This window comes from Lepidochelys olivacea, assembly GCF_965140295.1.
Source record: "Lepidochelys olivacea isolate rLepOli2 genome assembly, chromosome: 15".
Classification (NCBI taxonomy): Eukaryota; Metazoa; Chordata; order Testudines; family Cheloniidae; genus Lepidochelys; species Lepidochelys olivacea.
The window spans coordinates 22,921,385-22,944,312 of NC_140425.1; the positions used below are offsets into that span (position 1 = coordinate 22,921,385).

Consider the following 22,928-nt stretch of genomic DNA (forward strand, 5'->3'; position numbering starts at 1 on the left):
CTAACCCAATCAATCAGGTGAATGGCAAAGTCCACACATATGATTAGGACTCTGCCATATAATTCCCAAAGCAGCTTTGCTACAGATTATCACATGCCTTGTTTCGGTCTGCACGCCACTTTCCATGCCACACAACGTACCGCGGGATAGCATGAATGAGCAATAACATGGCAAATGAGACTATGTGACACCGCAGAGGATGAATGGCAGTTTTCAAATTAGCTCCAATCCCAAATTTTCAGTGAAACAAAGAACGGTGCATAATGAGGCCTTTCAGAAGGATTTCTGCTCAGTATTCATTGTTGATCCACACACACCGAGCCTTAATATTTTCCAATCCATTACATGAAACTATCAGTCTCTGCCCAGTTTTTTCAGAAACATTTTATTATGCCTTTTGTCTGACCAAATAATTCTCGTCCCCCTGGTATTACCCATGGGGATAGAGAAACAATCACTGGTAAGACCAGCACTGATTACTGTAATAATGGCTTTCTAGCTTGCTGAAATCAGGGAATTAGCTGCCCATCATTCCAAATGAGGCTGGAGTCATGTTAGTAGGAAGTGACCTCTTGTCCTCAATTAGTTCAGACTGCATGTAATGTTTAAAATAATCTACAAAGAACAAACAGAATAAATCTTTCAGTTGGACTATGGACCTGATCCTGCATTCCACCAATTTCAGTGGGAAATTTGCCTGATTGAGGACTGCAGGATCGAGCCTGGATTTTGAACATAGCAGAAAAGATTTTCATAAGAAGTGATTGTCTCCTTCTCAGTCATCCGTCTAACTAAAAATTTATATTTAACCCAGAACCATGATGCCTGGGGATGCTACCATTTTGTGCGAATATTACATGACATCTTAACAAGTTGATGCGCCCTGTAATTAAACTTGTCTTTTCCAGTGACAGCTGACCTTTTGCTACTGATTAAAATAGTTGTCTTGAGTGTTTTTTAAATATTTATATTTTATGATTAACAAAATCTTTCAAGCTGCATTTTACATTCCAGCATGTGAAGTAAAAACAAGATCATTTGGCATCACCCTAAAAACTGAAAGTAACTGACCTCTGTCAAGTTAAAGGCAGTATTCTCCAACAGGGATTTGTTGGGTAAACTGAGTGACATGTTTTTCAGATAGCGGAGCAGGTCCCCTCGGTACTGGAAGTTTCCCCTCTCCTCGGTCAGTTTAGTTATGATAGGATGATAGGCATCTGTGGAGAGCTAAAAGACAACAACATTGTCTCATCATTGTATGTCTTGGTAACCAGCCATTATTTCCATACTTAAACTACACAAAAGTCAAGCAGCAATTTGGGGCCTAATTCCCTCCAAATCCTTACATGTTACACAAGCAATGCATCTCCAGGACTGATCTGATGTGCCTCTCTAGCAGTAAAGCCAGAGAAAGGGAGAAACGGTTTACTGCTTAATCCAGTCTCTTCCTGCACAGGAGATAACTCAAAGTCTGGTCCGAGACTCCCTTTCAGTAGCCTGAGGCAGAGTAAATTGTAAGGCTCTGATTATGAATAATAGACCATAAACAAATGAAGATAAATAGATTAGTATAGCACGCACATACATTATGATATTCACACACACACTGTAACAAAGCTAGAAAAGACATGAAACCAATAAATGCTGCTGAAATTAATTTGTTGTCTGCTTATTCTTTTCATTAGAAATTCAGGTCCTGTCTACCCTGGTTTCCTGAAAGGCTCTATGAACAAGAAGAAAACGAATAGGATTTCAACATCATACAGCCAGGTTGAAAAGGGAACTTATTTTTGTTTAGACTATATAAAACACTTTGGTATTTATTTTAAAACATCTATTTAATACAAATACCTCTTAAACAGATGAAAGAAAAAGTTCTGTTGTAAATCTGGTTAAATGTTTCAAATTCCATTTTTTTTTAAAAAAGGGGAAAAAACATTTAGCCATATTTTCATGATTTTCCCCATTCTTTTTTAAACTATTTCCAAAATTTAAATGTTCACAAAGTTTTGAAAAAGAAACAGCAGAAGAGGGATTTCTTCCCTTTGACCCTCTAAACTAGCTCTAATAGTCTGTTAAATAAATCACTTTTAAAAAAAAAAATCCCTCCCCTTTCTCTGATACCTCTAATGAGTTATAAGGGGAGTAAAATGAAAATGAAAACCGAATCTTACCTAAACCATTGAAAGGCTGCTACCTCTCTGTATTACACATACATTTTGATATCAAGAAAGCAAAACAGGATTGAGAAGGGAAGTTATTGTTGACGTTAAAGAAAAGAGTTAGGACGACTCTCCTACCATGGGATTTGTAGTGGTTGTCATAATGGGCCACAGAGGTGTTGAAGAAAGCAAAAGTTGCTTGCCTAGGAAAAAGGAATTATAATTTAAAAAAAAAAAGTTTCCTGCAATAAATATATTTTAAAAAACTAAAACAAAAAAGATCTGTGAGAAACATTCACAATGCAATTCTGAGAAATTCAAGCCAAGACTATGCAATTTGTTTTGCATTTTCCCGATTTCCAATATTGAAACTAGACTGGTGTATTTAATCAGTTTCATTTCCTGTTTCTAGTCAGTTTTACTTTCCAGTCCTTATACACTAGCCAACGCTGTTTTGGCTGGATTTCCAACACTGCAAGGGAGTGTTTTTAAATTTAAAACAAAAAACTGATTTCAATGAAATTTTAAATCCATGGAAACATCTATACAAAGAGAAGAAGGTTGGCCTTTTGGATAAGGAGACAGGAAATCCAAGTTCAACTCCCAGCTCTGCCACAGCGAATCAATGAGACTTAAGTAAATTGTGCCTCAGTACTCCACATAGTACTACCTCCTTTCTTCCACACTTTGTCTATCTTTTCTATTTAGATTAGAAGATCTTCACAACAAGGATTGTCTCTTATTAGGTGTATGTACAGCACCTAACACAATGAGGTCCAATCTGAGTTGGGGCCTCTAGGTAATAATGTAACGTAATACAAAGAAAGAAAGAATTTATATTTTGAGCCTAAATTTCTTGATGGGGTGGTAATAGGAACATTCCTTCCGGAGCATTGAAACACTAAAAACAAATCAATGGATGGCTCTTCAGGAACAAAAATCTTTGAGAGCTAGGCAAACGGTGAAGTCCCTAGCCCAACAGAAATCAATAAAGGTTCCTACTGAAGTCAATGGGACCAGGATATTACCCAAAGTCAGAAAAAAAGAGTGTAACAAACGGATGGCAGCTATTGATGAGCAAGCATGTATAGTATGTATACATGCTTGTATATATATATATATATGTGAGTCCTGAACAAAAGCTAGTGGAGTATAAAGCCTCAAACCAATTGACATTCCAGTTTGCACTTAAAATATGGCATCTGCAAGAAGTCTGAGCACCATTGCAGATAATGTCTCCATTAGCTATTTGAGTCGACTTCAAGCAACACAGAAAGCTGCTTTTAGTCAGCCTGGCTTTACCAATAAATGTCACTCACTGTTACTACATCAGTGAAGGTTACCATACGAGTATGTCATAAATGATTTACTTAGATAAAAAGTATAAAACTAGATTTTTGGATGCCCTCCAGCAGTTCCAGTGTTAAACGTATTGATTCCTCTGCATGTGTCAGGATTTATGGATCATTTGTGACCAGAAAAGTAAAACTCTTTCTCTCTTAGAATTTAATCATGCTCATTATTTTGGTATTTGGGCAGAATCGTCAGATATTAGTGGTATTTGTTATCTAAAATAGCACAGCTATTCATTCAATTTTTTAAAAAGTGGGTTTCCTAATTAAGCTTTCAATAAAGTTAGCCCAAATTTGTTCTAGTGAAACTCCACTGAGGTCACTGAATTTACACCAAGGATAACTTTGGCTCATTATATAGCCTGCCATTATCAACCACCATTGGCATTTCTAGGGATCGTGTCACAATTTCACCAATCAACTTGCATGGACATCAACACTTGTGGGAATTTAAAAAAAAAAAAAAAAAGGAAAAAAAAGTGAGATTTATGGCCTATAAAAATGCCTGATTAATTCACTGGGTTCTATCCATGCTAGAGAAAAGAGCCATGAGAAACAAGCATACTCAGTAATGGCCACCACAAGTGTTCAAAAATCATGAGCCAGGCCTCTAAATATAATGGAATTGGCTTTAAAAAAAAAAAATCCCAAGGTTTCTTAAAAAAAAGAATAAATAAATACATTTGGGGTCTTTTTTTGCCTTCCAGTTTCTGAGCCTTTACGGTGCACTTTTGTCAAACTTTTCTCTGTAACCATGAGAACTAGAAACTTGCTTTTGTTTTTTAAATGAAAGGCAAGATTCTCTCATATCATCAGGAACTGGGGATTTAAGGAGAAAAAACCATTAAATATTGTGAGACTTGGAATTTATTTTTAAAAAGTCACAAGAGTTTGAAACATAGCACAAACTTCTAAAGTTGCAAAGCAGCACTTAGGGATGCATCCATGTCTCTTCTCAGAACATCAGCAGGGGTGGGGGCGGGGGCATCTGTCACAGTTAAAACCCTGTGTAACTCTTCAAAAATATAGGTAATGTCTGTGACTAGCTATTGTAAGCATATTATTGCAATATTAGGTGCAGGGTTGAATTTCTCACATGGTTTTCAAATTTAAGCCAAAGAATGCAAAATTAGGAGCAAATAATATGAGACTAACACTTTGCATACTGCAACCATGGGAACATCCCCGGCAAAGTCTTTCCAAACTCCAACCTCTATTTGGAATGGTACATGGAGGCAGGTGGGGGACTTGAGGGGATGATAACTGTACCCTATACCGGAAACCTACTGACCGCTATACTTACCTACATGCCTCCAGCTTCCATCCAGGACACACCACATGATCCATTGTCTACAGCCAAGCTCTAAGATACAACCCCATTTGCTCCAATCCCTCAGACAGAGACAAACACCTACAAGATCTCTATCAAGCATTCTTAAAACTACAGTACCCACCTGCTGAAATGAAAAAACAGATTGACAGAGCCAGAAGAGTACCCAGAAGTCTCCTACTACAGGACAGGCCCAACGAAGAAAAATAACAGAACGCCACGAGCCATCACCTTCAGCACCCAACTAAAACCTCTCCAGAGCATCATCAAAGATTTACAGCCTATCCTGAAAAATGATCCCTCACTCTCACAGATCTTGAGAGACAGACCAGTTCTCGCTTACAGACAGCCCCCCAACCTGAAGCAAATACTCTCCAGCAACCACATACCACACAACAAAAACACTAACCCAGGAACCAATCCCTGCAACAACGCCCGATGCCAACTCTGTCCACATATTTATTCAAGTGACACCATCATAGGACCTAATCACATTAGCCACGCCATCAGGGGCTCGTTCACCTGCCCATTGACCAATGTGATATATGCCATCATGTGCCAGCAATGCCCCTCTGCCATGTACATTGGCCAAACTGGACAGTCTCTACGCAAAAGAATAAATGGACACAAATCTGACATCAGGAATCATAACATTCAAAAACCGGTAGGAGAACACTTCAACCTCTCTGGTCACTCAGTACTAGACTTAAAGGTGGCAATTTTGCAACAGAAAAGCTTCAAAAACAGACTCCAATGAGAAACTGCTGAGCTTGAATTAATATGCAAACTAGATATCATTAACTTGGGTTTGAATAGAGACTGGGAGTGGCTAGGTCATTACACATATTGAATCTATTTCCCCATGTTAAGTATCCTCACACCTTCTTGTCAACTGTCTAAATAGGCCATCTTGATTATCACTACAAAAGTTTTTTTCTCCTGCTGATAATAGCTCATCTTAATTAATTAGCCTCTTATTCCACTTTTTCATGTTCTGTGTGTGTACACACACACACACATTATATATATATATATCTTCTTACTATATGTTCCATTCTAAGCATCCGATGAAGTGGGCTGTAGCCCACAAAAGCTTATGCTCAAATAAATTTGTTAGTCTCTAAGGTGCCACAAGTACTCCTGTTCTTTTTGTGTATTCATGAACACTGAAGAAGTTAAAGAAAGTTACTATCCTTCTGGCATATTTATACAAGAGCCATACTTGTCTGACAGTGAAACAGCACATACATATAGATGGACTGGGGCAATCTAAAAGTCTAGAGCACTTGAGTTCAGTAACATAACATTCTTGTGTTATATTAATCCAGGAAGTGAGATTTATAATAGCTTTGGATTTGATGGTGTTATAGTAACTCCTGTTTGTTGTGATAGATACAACAACCAGATACCACCGCAATTTTTGCCAACCTGATTAAAACATTACACATTTATTAAAACATCTTTTTAATATTTTTAAACATAACACTGAAATATTATTGCTATTTCAGGCACCAAATGAAGGCTTTCCCAAGACCATCACAAGAATGACTTTTTTAAAAATAGGTCCCTTTGCTATTCTGACATTAGTTAAAAGGAAGTGGTTTGGTTGTCCTAGCAATGGTTGGATTCTGCTGAGGTTTTCTTCCAGCCAATAGATGAGGTGAGACTCTGAGTGCTTTGGTGACACGTCTGAGGGGCTGTGCCCCAGCGTGAGAAAAATACCTCCCTTGAAACTGACAAAGTGATTCCTATGAACATTTATTCCTATGAACATTTATGCCTGCAGATTATCGCCCACTAAGACAGCTGGTTTAACAGCTGAACTTTATGAAATCTCAATTAATGAACTTTTTAAAAATCAACATTTATACAGAGTATGCTCCCACTTACCGATAGCAGCTGTAAAGTATTGTTCAATTTCCTTGGGGGTGAGTGCCCTTTCCCATATGATAAACTCATCAAAAGCCCCGTTCACATAGCGTTTGCTCTGATCATTCTCTGTCCCTGTCAGCAGATTTGCGTTGGGGTCCCCATAGCTATAGGAAACTTTCCCATTTGGGTCGGTGGTGTTTAGAGTTCCATTGACATAGACTTTCAAACCTTCTTTTGATTTCCATGTGAAGAGAATATGAGTCCAGAAAGGACCTGCAAAACATTAAAACTCTGTAAAATCCATGAATCAACCTCATTTACAGCCTTTCTTGTTCAATAAATTTTAGCTCAGTTAAAATGCGTTTAATTTGTGCAATGCAATGGAGCTATAAAGGAAGTGTCAATACTGAATTATGGAGCAATGATATCATGTACATTACTCTTTATTCACAAGGGACACTCCATACTTTGGAAGAACCCCTATTGGCTTTAGTGACATTGTGCCTGAATCCTTCCTCAGGCTCATTGCAATTGCATAAATTATACTATGGGCCCAGATCTAAAGTCCTTATTCAGTCCTATCTCAGGCAGAACTCCCACTTCAGTGAGGGTTGCATAAGGACTTCAGTACTACAGAATATGTAAATAAAGACTAATTAAAGGTTGCTGCAGATTACATGTTATGCTGAAGAGGTCCAAACATTGTTTATAATAGTTGTCACATGGATTAAAGTAACTACATACATGCAACAGCTTTCCTTGCAAAACACTTTTACAAACTATTAAACATCACAGCTATAGAGGAGTTAGGTAAGGAAGTATTATTAGCCCCATTTTACAGGTGGATACATTGAGGCAAAGAAAGGTTCAGTGACTTTCTCTGCCATAATTACAATCCATAAGCCCTATCAGCCAGTGCTCTTTTCTAACCACTAGACCCCATTGCCTCTCAATTAGTAACCTGCATTCTGGATCAGAAGACAGAAATAAGATATTCATTTTAAAATACATTATTAATAATCATGCAAATACATTTCCAGGACTTCCTTCTTACCATACAAATGGCCAACTGTATCATGTAAGCATGGAATACTTACCCAAAAGGGTTACCAGAGAGGTTTAAAATGAAAGAAAATGGTAAGTTGGACTCCCAGCTTACGAATGCACTGAGTGAGGACTCCAAAGGCTTCATCCTGCACTCCTCACTCGCTCTTTCCCAGGTGTCAAGGTTCCTTCCCCACTCTGAACGCTAGGGTACAGATGTGGGGACCTGCATAAAAAACCTCCTAAGCTTATCTTTACCAGCTTAGGTCAAAACTTCCCCAAGGTACAAAATATTCCACCCTTTGTCCTTGGATTGGCCGCTATCACCACCAGACAAATACTGGTTACTGGGGAAGAGCTGTTTGGAAACGTCTTTCCCCCCAAAATACTTCCCAAAACCTTGCACCCCACTTCCTGGACAAGGTTTGGTAATAAGCCTCACCAATTTGCCTAGGTGACTACAGACCCAGACCCTTGGATCTTAAGAACAATGAACAATCCTCCCAGCACTTGCACTCCCCCCTTTCCTGGGAAATGTTGGATAAAAAGCCTCACCAATTTGCATAGGTGACCACAGACCCAAACCCTTGGATCTGAGAACAATGAAAAAGCATTCAGTTTTCTTACAAGAAGACTTTTAATAGAAATAGGAGTAAATAGAAGTAAAGAAATCCCCTCTGTAAAATCAGGATAGTAGATACCTTACAGGGTAATTAGATTCAAAACACAGAGAACCCCTCTAGGCAAAACCTTAAGTTACAAAAAAGATACACAGACAGAAATAGTTATTCTATTCAGCACAATTCTTTTCTCAGCCATTTAAAGAAATCATAATCTAACTCATACCTAGCTAGATTACTTACTAAAAGTTCTAAGACTCCATTCCTGGTCTATCCCCGGCAAAGACAGCATCAGACAGACAGACAGAGACCCTTTGTTTCTCTCCCTCCTCCCAGCTTTTGAAAGTATCTTGTCTCCTCATTGGTCATTTTGGTCAGGTGCCAGCGAGGTTACCTTTAGCTTCTTAACCCTTTACAGGTGAGAGGAGTTTTCCCCTGGCCAGGAGGGATTTCAAAGGGGTTTACCCTTCCCTTTATATTTATGACACCAGGTAAACCCCTATTCTTCCACTGATGTCAATAAGAATTTTACTTCAATAGGGACTGGGGAGTGCAGGATTAGACCCTTGGATGGTGATATGAACTGTAACTGTGCTGTGCACAAAGTCCCTGATGTTCTAATACCTGCTTTCTCTCTTGGGAATTAAAGCCCATCCATCCACCCTTCATCAATCCACCTATTTCCTCATCTTCTCTTTCTATCCAGATAAGGGAGCTGTGCTCATCACTACTTTATTTCCATTCTGAACCCTCAACAGTGAAACTGAACGTTACCTGGGGGACTAAAGCTTGCCTCCCACTTCATTGAATTCCCACGGGCATAAAATTCCAGAGAGCCTTCATCTTCACTTGAGCAGATTTTGAAACCACTGGAAATGACCTGTCCACCATAGGCGGGGGGAAAATTAGCCTTCTGCTCCTGAGTCTTCCAGAAAAAGGAAAATGTTACTCCTGATGGAAGCAAATGAGAGAAGAGATGTGCCTAATGAGAAACAGGTGGGATTAAAAAGCATCAAACATCCTAGAGTACACACAGTGAATATGCTCGTGGGGGCAGATCTTCATGCTGGCATCAGTGGGGCACTTTTACAGCAATGGAGCGATGACAATTTACACCAGCTAAGGATCTGCCCTTGGTTTTGTAACAAACTGGCACATACCAAGCACATGATAATACTCATTACTACCCAAGTATCCCATTTTAGTCATAACTAAAAAAATAGATGAGCCACACTAATATTTTTAAACTTTAAAAAAAATCTTATATAAATAAGGAGCTGGTTATGCTATAGTTCTTACAGGTGTTGAACCTGTAATCCTATGATCATCATGGCTCTTCCCTCTGGTTATTGCAGGGACCAGAGCATCAATGTGATGGGAAGGGATACTGGTTTACAGGAAAGGATACCAGCTTTTACAAACCATAACCAGAAACCTCTCTTTTCCCCAATCTGAGATTCTTAACTCAGCACAAAAATCAAGCATTCCCTCCTGACTACAGGTGCACAATTGCACGTGAGTAGCTTCACTCACAATTAGTCCCACTAAGTTCAGTGGAAGGTTTTGGAATATTCTTCTACTGTAAAATTGCACAAATTGTCACAATGATAGCTGTGTTTCTTTAATAAAGGTGACCTAGGAATGCTGCTTGAATTGTAAACAGCAAAGGAAGCATCCCTCACAGCTCAGCATGGCAGTAAAGAGGCTCAGCAGACAGACAGGAGCAATTAAAAAGAAAGTGGCTAGACTAACTGCTTCCTAAAAACATGGGTCTTGGGGAATAATGGCATGAAGTGTTAAGAGGAATAAAACCTAAGATGAGTGCCCACAAACAAAATACCGGACTGGAAAGAAACTTGCTGTGTGCAGTGAAAACATCTGCCTTGATTATTTTAGTTATAGTTAGTGGCAAGTATTGATAGGCTGCCTAAATAAAACAGGACTTTAGGCTACCCAGTAGCAACATGCCAGAGTAACCCTGCTGAGGTCTGAATCCAGCAGGTAGTCTGATGGTGTGCAATAGAATGTTTATAGGTGTTTACCTGATTCTTATTAGTATTGGGGAAAGCTCAGGCAAACCCCAACCCACTCCAGTGTTCAAAAGCCCTCTTTCCCCCACCAGCTGCCTGCATACAGTTCTGTGATGGTGTATGCACCCCACAGAAGGCATGACGGGGTTAAGGGGGTTAGGTGAGCCAATTAACCACCTAGGCTGCACCTGGAAGAGAAACCAGGGAGCAATGAGCACTAATCAGAGATGAAGCTCAGCTGGAGAGGAACAGGAGGGGCTTGGATAAAGCCCACTAGCTGACAGTAGAAGGGGGCTGCAGTCACTCAGGGTGAGAGAAGGCCACATAGGAAGTAACCTAAGGATACATCAGTAAGGTTTAGGACAGTGCAGACTGTGACTGCTTGTTGTAGGGTCCCTGGGTTGGAACCCAATGTAGAGGACAGGCCTGGGTTCCCTTATTGGGCAGTGATGCCGTTAAGGGGCAATGAACAGAAAGGCTGCCTGGGACAGTGGGTCTCAAGAGACTTTGATACCCAGGAAGGGGAAAAATACAATGAGCTGGCTGGTGGGCCAAGCCACGAAGCAGGAGCAGCTAAGGAGTGAGACTGCAAGAGCTAGACTGGAGTAAGCTACTGAAGTAAGGGTTGTCGGACTGGCAGAGGTAATCCCAGATGTGGCCAGAAGGAGGTACCCCAGTGGGGAACAGAGCACCCAGTGACAAGTTATTACAAAAATCCTAATATTCCTGTTGTCATATGGGCGTTTGTTATTGCTGAATAAATATCATATGTATATTTTGCCTATTTAATCTATCTTTGTCTGTCTGTATAGGTCCTTTTAATGGCACCCAGCACTACATAGCATCTAAGCATCATTCCCAATGTGCCTTACACATTTATATAGAAAGGAGTCATTTTCCCCACCACTAAAATATTAGCTGGCTCTCACCAGCTTCCTAGCTATTGATCAGTATGCGAACAACATCAGCCCGTGTTTGCCAAATCTCCGTCAGCACGAGCCAAAGCTTCTGAATGCAGTTAACCCCCAGCCCAAGGCTCATTTCAATTGACTTTGAGATCTGATGCCAATGTTTTGAACAGCTCTAGTCAAGAGCAGATTTTGGTTTCATGTCTTGTCTGAAAAGCAGCTCCTGCAAGACCCTGCACTCTCACAAAAGACAGAGGCATTGATTCAATACTAACTCGGAGAAAATAGAGTCACCTGCTGAAAACACCATACCGATTTGGGTTTCCCTTGGATGTCTGCCATCTAAGTACTGACCCTGCTTAGTGTGAAAGATCATAGTCCTTTCACCTTGGCTTACCACACATTTTCCCAGAGGTCAGCTATGTGTCTATTGTAGGGAACTCCCAGGTCTCCTTAGTCCAAGGCTAACACCTGAACTACCGAACCATCCAGTATATGCCATATAAGCACCATGAAGAAGAATTATAGCTCAGAAGTTTAGAATAAAACCTTAAATCCTCCTTAAATGCACTTTATCGCTTTTTGAAATGATGAACCTAAAAGTGAAACTAAATAAGCACATTGTAAATCTCATCACAAAAATGCACTTAGAATTTAGGAAAGTAATTTTGTCCATATAGTTTGACTGCATATAAAAATTCCTCATGGTCAAATATAAATGACATCCTGTCTTGACAGATGTCTGTAATAACCCCAGGCAGGGAGCCCCTCCACAGTGAAATAAAACAAAAGAAAAGAAATAGATAGGAGGGGAAGGAATGGGAGAGTTGAACTATAGAGCTTTGTCATTTACAACAGGCTTATTGTACATAGGATTTCCCCAGATCAAACCCAAAATCTTCACAATGTCCTCAGCTCAGATGAGAGTAGAGCTTCACCATTAAGGAAGGTGCCTACATTTTTATGCACCTTCATTGCTTCTCATGTGTTGTTTCATGACCTCAACAGTGGGGGGCAAAAAACAACAAAACCTAAGTGTACTACTGTCCTCAGGAACATTTCTATTCTATTTTATTCAGGGCCCGTACAGTGCTATGTGACAGCCTTCCATTAGTGCATTAAGCTATGCGATTAACATCTGTCATGTAATGTAGTACTGCACTATGTTAAAACGCACTAGAGAACCAGCAGGGTCTACAAAGACCAATTAATGCACAACATTTTAGTGCAGTTTAGAAATCATACCCGCATAGTGCACACAACCTTATTGTATAGACAAGTCCTGAGACAGATTTGGGTTATTGCTTATGTTCTGCACCAATAGTCATCAGCTTTAAGGATCTGGGAATTCCACTAACCCGTCTTGATTTCAGGTCATGTAAGTCCTCCTACTCTAAGTTTGTTTCTTCCCCCTTTAAGATTTTAGTTAGGATAAACCAAAAAAAGGTCAGACAAAACTCCTCCAACACTGTAGAGTTTAGCATGGTTTTAACCGCAAATCAAAACACCATCCCACCCCAAAATTTCCTGGGAGGAAGGACTAAATGTTTGCACAGTCCTGCCCCAGGTTTACAAACCTCCATGAACTTTTTGGTGACCTGGGACAAATTCTGAATTCACACAGCACTAGCCAGGGCCTCACAGGAATAAGGGTAGAGCGATGGAGCCTACAGTGTAATATAGGCTGAGATTTTTTTAGAATTTGGATGCCCAATTCCCATTACAACTAATAGGATTTGGGCATCCAAATCCCAGGGGGCAGCTTTAAGAATCTCAGGTATAGTGTCTAATGTTATTAGAAGAGTCATGCATTGGTGTAGGTGCAGCTTAGGTTAATGCTGCTAATACCCAGCAGTCTATGTCTCCAACTCTCCATTTCCCCAACTATGTTCCTTGAGCAAATGTATTATGAATGGTAAGAAATTCAATCTTAGAGAAACTTTCCTTCACATTGATAGGCTCTGGCAGGAGAGAGGTGAGGAGAGGGGATGAGAGGATTGTCCAGTGGTTAGGACACTAGTCTGGAACTCATGAACCCAAGACCAAGTCCCTGTTCCACCACAGACTTTCTGTGTGACCTTGGGCAAGTCACTTAGTCAGCCTGTGCCTCCATTCTCTATCTGTAAAATGGGGATATTAGTATTGCCCTGCTTCACAGGTGTGTTGTGAGGATAAATACGTTAAAGATTCTGAGGCGCTCCATTACTAGGATAATGGAGATTACATACCTACCCAAGGCAGATGCACACAATTGCCTGAGGCCTCTAAATTTTGATGAAGAGAAGTGTCATCAGGCTGAGACAAGGTGCAGTGTAAATGTGGCAGCTCTTGTCCAGGGTCTGATTTAAGAAGATTAGGGGTCAATTATGGTCAGGTTGGCGTTTTTCGTTTTAATCTGAGGTATGGTATATTAGCTGACTGCAACCTTTCCTATTGCATTCCCACCTGATCGCTGAAAGGCCTTCTCTTGTGCAACTGCACTTGGATTACTCTCTTGTGCAACTGCACTTGGATTACTCTCTTGTGCAACATTTAGGGCAAACTTAGAAATAGAACTGGTCAGGAATTTTTCAACAAGCTATTTTTTCACCGAAAATTGCTGATTTGTCAAAAACGAAACCATTTGCAAAACAGGGTCACTTTTGACAAATCTCCCAACTAGAATAACGTTTGGAAAAAGTTGCAAAATTGTCAAATATCTCATTTTGACATTTTCAAACTGGAAACTTCTGGGTTTTTGAGTCAAAAGGACTCTCTTTTTTAAAATTTTAGTATATTAAGACAAAAAAAGGATTTTAAAAAAAAACAAAATTGAAATCAAAAGTTTTGATTGTCCCAAACCCAAAGTTTTTTCATTTCAAAAAAGTGTTCAAGAGGTCAAACTTTTCCTCTGGATTCAGGACAGGAAAAAAAAAATTGACATCTCAAAAATTTTCATGGGACTGGAAAACCATTTCCCACCCAGCTCTACTTAAAAGCAAATCCGTACAACTATAACCAATGCACACTGAGACGTTTATTGTATCTTAAGAAAGATATCATTTTGGACAGAATTACAGCCTATCACTGCCAGAGATTTAGTTTAGTTTAAGGGAGGCACAAAGACCTCTCCTTTAGAAAAGATTGTTTACCCACTGCTGTGGTTCAATATTAACTATTTATGTGATTCTTCTCTTCACATTTTTATCTTCTGAATATTTCAGTATTTTATGGGTTTAATGTTCTTGTTTGTGAGGTGCTGGGAATGGCACCATAAAAAATAAAATTTACTCTGATTATTATACTATAGTTATAGAAATAATGTGATTTACTGATGGTTTTATTTCCCACTGGTATGACAAATATACATAAAATGTGGTATTGCGTAAAGAAATATGCCTGCAGCAGAATACTGAATAATCTCTACTCTTCCATTTTCAGGTAGCAACTAAGTATTGACTGTTGTATGAATTTTTACCGTTTTTTAAAAGTGGTAACACACAGTATTTGCTATACATGCCAGAATGAATAAAATCTTGTCAGTAACTTAAGAATGGCCTAACTTAACAAAGCAACTAAATCCAGTATTAACACTGCCACTTAACTTACCCATTAAGTTTAGGTATTGCAGAAGTTACACCATGTAAAAATCACATGCACCATTCCACATTGATCCCTACAGTTTCAATGCATTTTTCATCAATCTTACAGTTGTTTTGTTCATTCATGTAACATTTTCAATCTTTTCCTCTAAATCATTACCTTGATTGCACCAGATAATTTGTGACTTGCACCATAATTTTATTTGTCATTTTAATCTTCTACAGCATCAGCATACTGTGAGGGCTCTAAAATATTCTCAGTGGAAAAAATTGCTTAGGGGAGACAGTCAAACAATAGATGGACAGACGGGTGAAAACAACCGAAAGATGAAAACCACCATGTGTTGTAGTTTATAATTTTTCCAAAGCGTATTTTTTTAATTAATGTTCAGGAAGCACTGAAATGTATTGCAACTTTTATAAAGCCTTTGCATGCTGTAGATTTAAAGGATATGGGTAGTATTGCCAGCCACAGGTACTCAAAAGTCATAAGGACCAGACCCTCAAAAAAAAAAAATCAAGAGACTTGTTAAAATAAAATTTGAGGTTCTTTCATTTGCCTTCTAGTGTTTCACCCTTTAGGAGTCTCATTTTCAAGCTTTTCTCTTCAACCTCAAAGGCTAGAACTTTTTTTTAAATAATGAAATATGAGATTCTGATGTACTGTATTCACACAACTCCAGCAGCTCAGGCTTTAAGAAAAGCATCCAGTATTGCAAGACTCATGGTAAAAATCATGCAAGTTGGCAACACTGCTGGACCCAAAGCATGCTAGGTGCTTTACAGACCAATAAAAAACCATCCTGTGCCCTGAAGAGCTTGCAAACTAAAAGCCAATGCCTGCTCCTACAAACACTTACTACCAAATTACTTCCATCAGATTACCAGCCGTATAGTACTTACTACATGAATAAACTATGTTTAGGATCTGTCCCTTGGAATAGAAATAATGGGAGGGATTTTCAAGAGTGCTCAGCACTGGCTTAACCTTGCTCCCAGGGCATGTCTACATTCCAAATGACAAGTGCTTCTGAATATCCCATCCAACATTACTAATTAAAACAACAGAAATAGGGAGGATAGAGAGGAGGGGCAAGGGCTACCACAAAAGATCATGTGGTTTCCTTTGGTTATTTAGGCACCATCCTAATGGTTCTGTATCTTTTTTTCTCCCCTGTATTTATAATTTACGGGCTGAATCATATCCCCTAGACCCATGCATGGAGGAAGCGCGCTGCATACAGATTTTCCCCCACCCTGTTGTAGGGAAGGGTGTCTGGACACCCAGAATTCTCAGAGAGGCATGAGAAACTTTGAACAATGTCCCTGGCCCCCCTCTTGATTCCCTGGGATCCAAGCAGAGCCTTGGAGATCCATCTGGTCTGAGGGCAAGCCTGAAGCCTGTTTTGTGGGGAGTAATCAATCCCCTCTGCACCTGATGGAATGAATGCAGGGAAATATCAGTGAGAAAAAAGCTTACTGAGAAATCGTCCCCTTTAGCATCCTCCTGAATTTTCCTGATTTGGTGGGCGGGGGGGTGATGGGAGTTGCCAATGATAGTATTTGGAAGGTGCAGGGAGCGGGGGGGAAGGAGGACTGGAGGAAAGTTAAGAGAAAAGGGGTCGGTGATATGGTGGGAGGAAAGGAAGAGATAGGATTTGTGGGAGAAAAATAAGCGGAAGGGAGGAGAGATGAGGAAAACAAAGGTGTTGCTAAAGATAAGAGGAAGGGAGCATGGCATAGGGAGCAGTGGATAGTGAGATAAGGAAGCAGAGAGGACAGTTTAGCCTGAGTAAAAACTCCTGGATTGGGCCCCCAGTCTGTGTAGTATTTATTTAAACCACACCCCACTTGGTGTAACCAACCCTATAACACATCTGGCAAATATTTTAGCTGTCTGTTGACAGTTTTTTGAATCCAGTAACAAAATACAAAAGAAAAAAAATTAAATGTTATATCACAGCGGGGGGAGAGGCAGGGGGAAGAGGTTGAGAATGCTGATGGCTTGCAGCTACAGCAAAGCCTGTAGCAGCCTCTCCAGTGTCTATGAGCCATGGAAGTTGATCTTGCATATTGTACACACATATATAAAAAAAAAATCATTTGACTCCAAACCTAGGCTGCATGATTTTAGGCAAGGCTGCCTTGGGTAAATTCTTCCCTTTTAAACCTATGAGGTATTTTTATTAGTTATTCCGGGGATGGAGACTAACCCACAATAACCGGCACCAAGTTAAGGACGCCATGTGGAATTGTGTTGTCCATCTTTTTATCGAAGCGCAAGAGTTTAAGATGGGGTATTCACAGTATTCGGTGGGGACACAGGGGAGGTCAGAACTACCCTGAAATGCAAAAATAAGGGGCCTCTCAAACATAGCAGGCCCAAAGTTTCAACCTGGCTTTGGTTTACTTTGCGTCACTATTGTTTGTTCATTTAATAGAGGGCCTTGCACAAACCTCAGATCACATTATGGGATTACAAACAATGGGCCACCTTCTGCTCTCATTTACGCAGTGTAAAACCAAAGTAATGTCATAGACTTCTGTGGAGGTGCTCTGGATAATAAAACTATTTATCCAGAGATAATTGCTCATGGAAAAAATGCCAACATTCTCAACAAATATTATTTACAACCCTTTATTCAGAGACTTACAGGTTTTAAGGCCAGAAGGGACCATTAATCATCTAGGACTAACCTGTATAACACAGGCCATTGAATTTCACCCAGCTTTCCCAGCTCCGGGCAACTGCAGTGGCCTGTTTGGCTCAGGGGGATTTACATCAGTGTAACCAAGTGCAGAATTGGGCCCTGAGTACATATCTTACAGGGATAACTTCACTTCCCCTGCCAGCAAAATCCCAGGTTCAGGGTGAGATTTAGCGGTCCTATTCTGCACCCACAGAAATCCGTTAATAGTTCCCATTGACTAACGGTACACATTAGCAGCACCAGCAACACAACACAACTGTATAGGGCCAAGAAACAAAAGAAAATCCACTGAAAGTGGCCAAAAGAGAACTTTAGATAGGAAGATAATTAAACATACTGGCAATTGGTATAAGCTATCCTGCCCTTAACCGCTTTGAGTCCCTATTAACGGACACCCTTATTCTTTTGAAAAGTGTTTTGGGATCATTAGTGGATATGACCTTGTTTTTACATCTCATCCTAAAGAAGTCATCTGCAGCAGTGCTATACAGATCTCTGTGAATAACTGATTTTTTGGTTCATTGGCAGTTCAAAAAAAAAATCAATCAGGGGAAAAAATTGGTTTGGGACAAATTGAATTGAAATTTTTTTTGAAATTTCAGGTGAACTTAGAGTCAGAAAAATATTAGTTTCCTGTCAAATGAAATCTCAAAACAAAAAAGTCATTTCTAAAAATTTCAAAATGTAACGCTTTGCCTTCACAGGATTCCTCCCTTCCACCCCCCTTTTTGCCACAAACAATTTGGCAAAACGGACACAAAAAAATCACAAAATTTGTGTTGCCAAATCTGCATTTTTCTCCAAAAAAAAGTTTTGTCCAAAATATTTCACCCAGCTCTCATGCAATGTCCTGTTGGGATATTGATTTGACTCTTATTCAGAGGGAAGAATACCACCTTTTTTAATTGCCAGCACCAGTATCTGCAGCGTCTTGGACATATTCCATCCAAGATGCTATTCCAGCTGGCCACATCCAGCTCATAGCTTGTGAGATCTAACACAGCCTTTGTTGGCATTTAGGAGGATTCACAAAGAGGCTTTTAAAAATACACAAGTTAATTCTAAAAAACATCTGGGGAGGCAAAATCCTTGTGTTTGTTCGGGTTTTTTAGGTCTGGCAAAACGACAAAAGTGAGAGTGGTGGAAGGAAACCATGTTTTTAGACCTATTTCAGAGAACAGTCCCTAACGCTCCAAGGACATTTATCTGCCAGTCTCCTAGCCTTTGCAAGTCACTAACAAGAAGTAAATCAAGACAGCCTTTCCTGAGTCTTGGCTTCTCCACATGAACTGATCAAGTGACACTCGCAATATGAATTGGAACACTCCTGCACTTTCTGTGCATCATGCCATTCCTGTCTCTCGAGTGCACTCTAGCTAATAAGTAAAATCAGCAATGACCCATCTGATGCTTTGTAGAAATCACAGGTAGTCAATTTCATAACTCAGTACTACAGCTTTAGGATCCAGTCCTACACCCGGTGATGATAAATGCAAAATTCCTCTTCACTGTCATGACTATAATACCAAGTCCTTAGTCACTAGCATGCTGAAGAGCCCCCGTCTAAATCTGAACAGCAGCCTTTGGTAAAGGGACTTCATACACTAGTCTCCTAAATTTGAAACCAGCAAGACAACACATCTGTTTGATATGCTGCAGTGCTTGCAGGATCATTTCTGTTCTCTCTGTGCTAAGGGACATTGTTTTGGAACACAGGAGGCCTGATTCTGCTCTCACAATAACCAGTTAAATGCTGTCTAATTCCATTGATTTGAGTGGAATTACTCCTAATTTAAACTGGTATGCGTGAATAAAAAAATCTATGTGGGTTTTTTTCATATCTAGCTGTAAACTGTTTTAACTCAATAATTGGCAAAGCCAGAAATTAGAACTTTAGAGAGAACTTCCATTTGCAAAATAAGGACCTTGTGTTAACTACTTACACCTCATAACTTTGTGTTCCCTGTGTAATAATTAGAGCTGTTTTTAACAAAGTTTTTTCAGCAAAAAATGGCTTTAAAAAATAGAGTATCTTGAGGATCCTAGATGATCTGTCATCCAAGTACAGATATGACCCAACTCTACTTAGCTCATGACATCTGATAGGATTACAGCATAATAAAAACAAATAGTAATAATGATGGCAAAGCACTCACCTTCAGGTCCACACATTTCTGGATTACTAATGCAAGAGTTTTGGGAGTTTCCAAAGATGAGAAAGGTAACTCTTTTTGGTTCAGTGAGGTAAATTCCTTTGTTGACCATTCCTTCTACAATATCTAAGGAAGGAAAATTAAAATGTAGTCCTTTAACATTCTCGTGCACTGACAGCTTCTTGGGACATGACTCAAATGACTCAAGCATTTTTAATATGTTTATCTTTCTATCCCCCTTTTTCAGGATAAAATAAATGAAAGGTACAGCTTACAGTCTTATCATTTATAGTCTGTAAAAATGATATTGATCTGCCCTCCCCAATCCCCTGTTCAACTAAATCATTTGTATAGCTGAACCAGCATGGCCAGAAATTACTACTTGAAAATAGTCTGAGTGAAGTTTATGTATTCCAGAGTTTTGAAAACAAGCGGCACTTTATAGGGTATTTTTGGCTAATCAGGAAATTCTTCTCTCCCGCCCCTCAGAAAATTTGACAAAAAAATTATTTTTTCCTCCCACAAACATTTCTGTTTTAGAAAATGGCTTTTTGACCATTTTTGATCAAAAAGGCTATATTAAAGGAAGATATTAGACCTACTCTAGCAAGAAGGCAGAAATACATGTATGTTCTTTTGAGAGACCCAGGGGCATGACTTTTTATTAGCATCCAAAAAGGCTCTGTTTCCATTTATCATGTGTAACTCCTTGTGATTTCTTAGGGCCTATCTTCTTCACTGCTTTTAAAAAAAAAACCCACAGTTTTTTACCTCAGGTTAACTAATGGAGGTGAGCTATCCAGAGGTAAAAAATCACAGCACTTTAGGTTTATCAAGAGGTAAACTTGCCGCAGATAATCTCAGACTTGGGTATAGGGCGGACCTTGGCAAATTTACCTTGCAATAGAACTGAAGTGCTTTGACTTCATTGTGTTTTTACCTCAGGATACTCATGCACGTTAGTTACCCAGAGGTAAAACACGCAGGTTTTTTAATACTGAAGACAAGTTCTTAGTAACACTTCATACAGCAGGATACAAAATACCACATGGATTTTCTTTATTTACAGTTTAGGGAGGAAGAATGTAATTGCCTGATTTGGAATTTGTCCTGGACAGTACTGTTAATAACATCACTTTTGCAAACAGTGCCATGGATCTATAATGACAGTGAGAATTCAGGATCTTTGTTTTATGTCTTCTCCAAAATACTGCATTCTGAAAAAGGCACTTTCAGGATTAGGGTTGTCCAATGGACAGGCAGTGGAAAGAGTAATTTGGTGTTGTTCCTGCTAAGAGATACAGATACAGGGCTATGGTTGGTATCTGCAATCACCAGGATGTAACAATAGAGATACGGAAAGATTGTGTATGGCCCTAGCACAGATGCATGGTGAAGGACCAAGGCATAAGGAGCCTTTTTAATATGTGCCCTCAGTTCTTGGGTCCAACTCAATAACAGTCCATGCGCAAGGAGAATACAGAGTCTTGACCCTCTGGCACCCCTGAATCACCCCAAAGATGTAGAGGCAGGGCTATGGCCCCATTTCCCTCTACACTTATCCAGAGAGATGGCTAGGTATGCTATAGGAAATGGGCTTTATCACCCTAAAGATGGTGCAACATATGCATTCCCCCTGTGACTGGAGGATATTATGTCTCTTGAGCCTAATCTTAAAGCTGTCCATATTCAGTTGAAACCAAGACGTGGGGCAGCCAACAGCCAAGTAACCGGTTCCGCACTCTGGGGCAAAGAGGACAGGCTGGTGTAGGGAGGTGTAAAGGACACCTTCAGGGAATCTGGCCCAAAACATTTCTTGATTCACCCAAAAATCTACTGGGTGAATCAAGAAATGTTTTTCTAACAACCAGCTGTAAATTGATACCTAATTCTGAGGTAGATAGCTGGTCAGATTCCAACTGCAGTTACATTAGTATAAATTTAGAGAAACCATACTGAATTCCGTGAAGTGAATCCAGGTTTATACTGGTGCAAGTGAGCGAAGATTCCCAATAAGTTTTTATCGTAAGTGCCTGCCGGGGTAGTCATTTTCCACTCAGCTGATTCTCCCTTTGATCTATTGGCTGATGTAGACGTAAAACAGTTGTTGTTGTTTTAAATGAAAACACCCACCACACACACCTGCATGTCTTCCACCTGTTTTTTCCATTATTTTAATCAGAAATGTCATGATGGGTAGCTCCCATTTTCCCTTGCATCCTGCAGAATTGTTTGAAGTTTCTCTTTTTTTAACACATTACTTTAAAGGCTACAGATTGAAGAAAAACAGCTCTTTTTTCTTTTAACTTTATAAAAAACAGAGTACTTTTAACTCCTTTAAACAGATAGTTCAAATTACATTGAAATTTCATGCCAACTGATTTTTTTTCAGTGCCCATGTTTACAATTCATCTCAAAGGTTTTGGGGTTTATTGGGCTTTTGAGGACAAAGCCTACTCTCCTTAGTTATGTGAGTAGTTCCATTGAAGCCAGTAGAACCACTCAGATGAGCAAGAACTGCATGATCAGTACATAGCCAAGCCAAATTCTGCTTGCTTACATCACTGTAAAGCCAGAGTTACTAAATAACATCACAGCAGTTTTTCCAGATTTATGCCAGCATAACTGAGAACAGAATTTGGCCCATAAACTCCAGAGGATCATTTAAGAATGAACCGAACAGTGTTAACTTTGAACCCAACATTATCAGACTAGTCCAAGTTTGACAAATGCAGAAAAAAAATACTTGAATCCTCACCTACGGTTGCAGAGAAGTTAGAGTAGGCAGAGTCATTGGTATATACAAAGGTAGAATTATGGGAAGGAAGCACAGTGAAGTTGTGGATTCTTAAAGCTGGGTGGAACAACAAAAGAAAATAAGCAAAACAATGAACAAACACAAAATCAATATGAATTGTCCAGTCCATATCTCTCAACACAGCACAGATCAAATGTTACTCAGTGGCCCTTTAAACTATAACATTCTAGCATTCTATAACATCCTCCATCTTTTTTTCCCCTCAAAGGGCTTGTCTGCACATAAAGGGTGTTCCACTTTAACGATAGTATAGTTAAAGTGGTACAACTGCCCGCAACGTAGACACAGTTGTATGTTTTACACCAGTGTAGTTTATTTCCCTTCCCCAAGGGAATAACACTATAACT

General features: G+C 39.6%; 1 protein-coding gene across 3 annotated transcripts in view; it reads right to left on the bottom strand.

Annotated features, from left to right (window-relative positions):
- The window catches only part of ADGRD1 (adhesion G protein-coupled receptor D1), a 242,164-nt gene that overhangs the window by 209,977 nt on the left and 9,259 nt on the right, over positions 1-22,928 (bottom strand). For 2 of the 3 annotated variants that reach the window (XM_084649371.1, XM_084649373.1), the window contains exons 4-9: positions 22,522-22,617; positions 19,767-19,889; positions 9,155-9,331; positions 6,735-6,989; positions 2,301-2,365; positions 1,072-1,227 (exon numbers count right to left, since the gene is read on the bottom strand). In XM_084649371.1, the coding sequence (XP_084505497.1) occupies positions 1,072-1,227; positions 2,301-2,365; positions 6,735-6,989; positions 9,155-9,331; positions 19,767-19,889; positions 22,522-22,617 (872 nt within the window). The remainder of the gene's footprint in view (positions 1-1,071; positions 1,228-2,300; positions 2,366-6,734; positions 6,990-9,154; positions 9,332-19,766; positions 19,890-22,521; positions 22,618-22,928) is intronic. The other variant, XM_084649372.1, reaches the window with a different exon arrangement.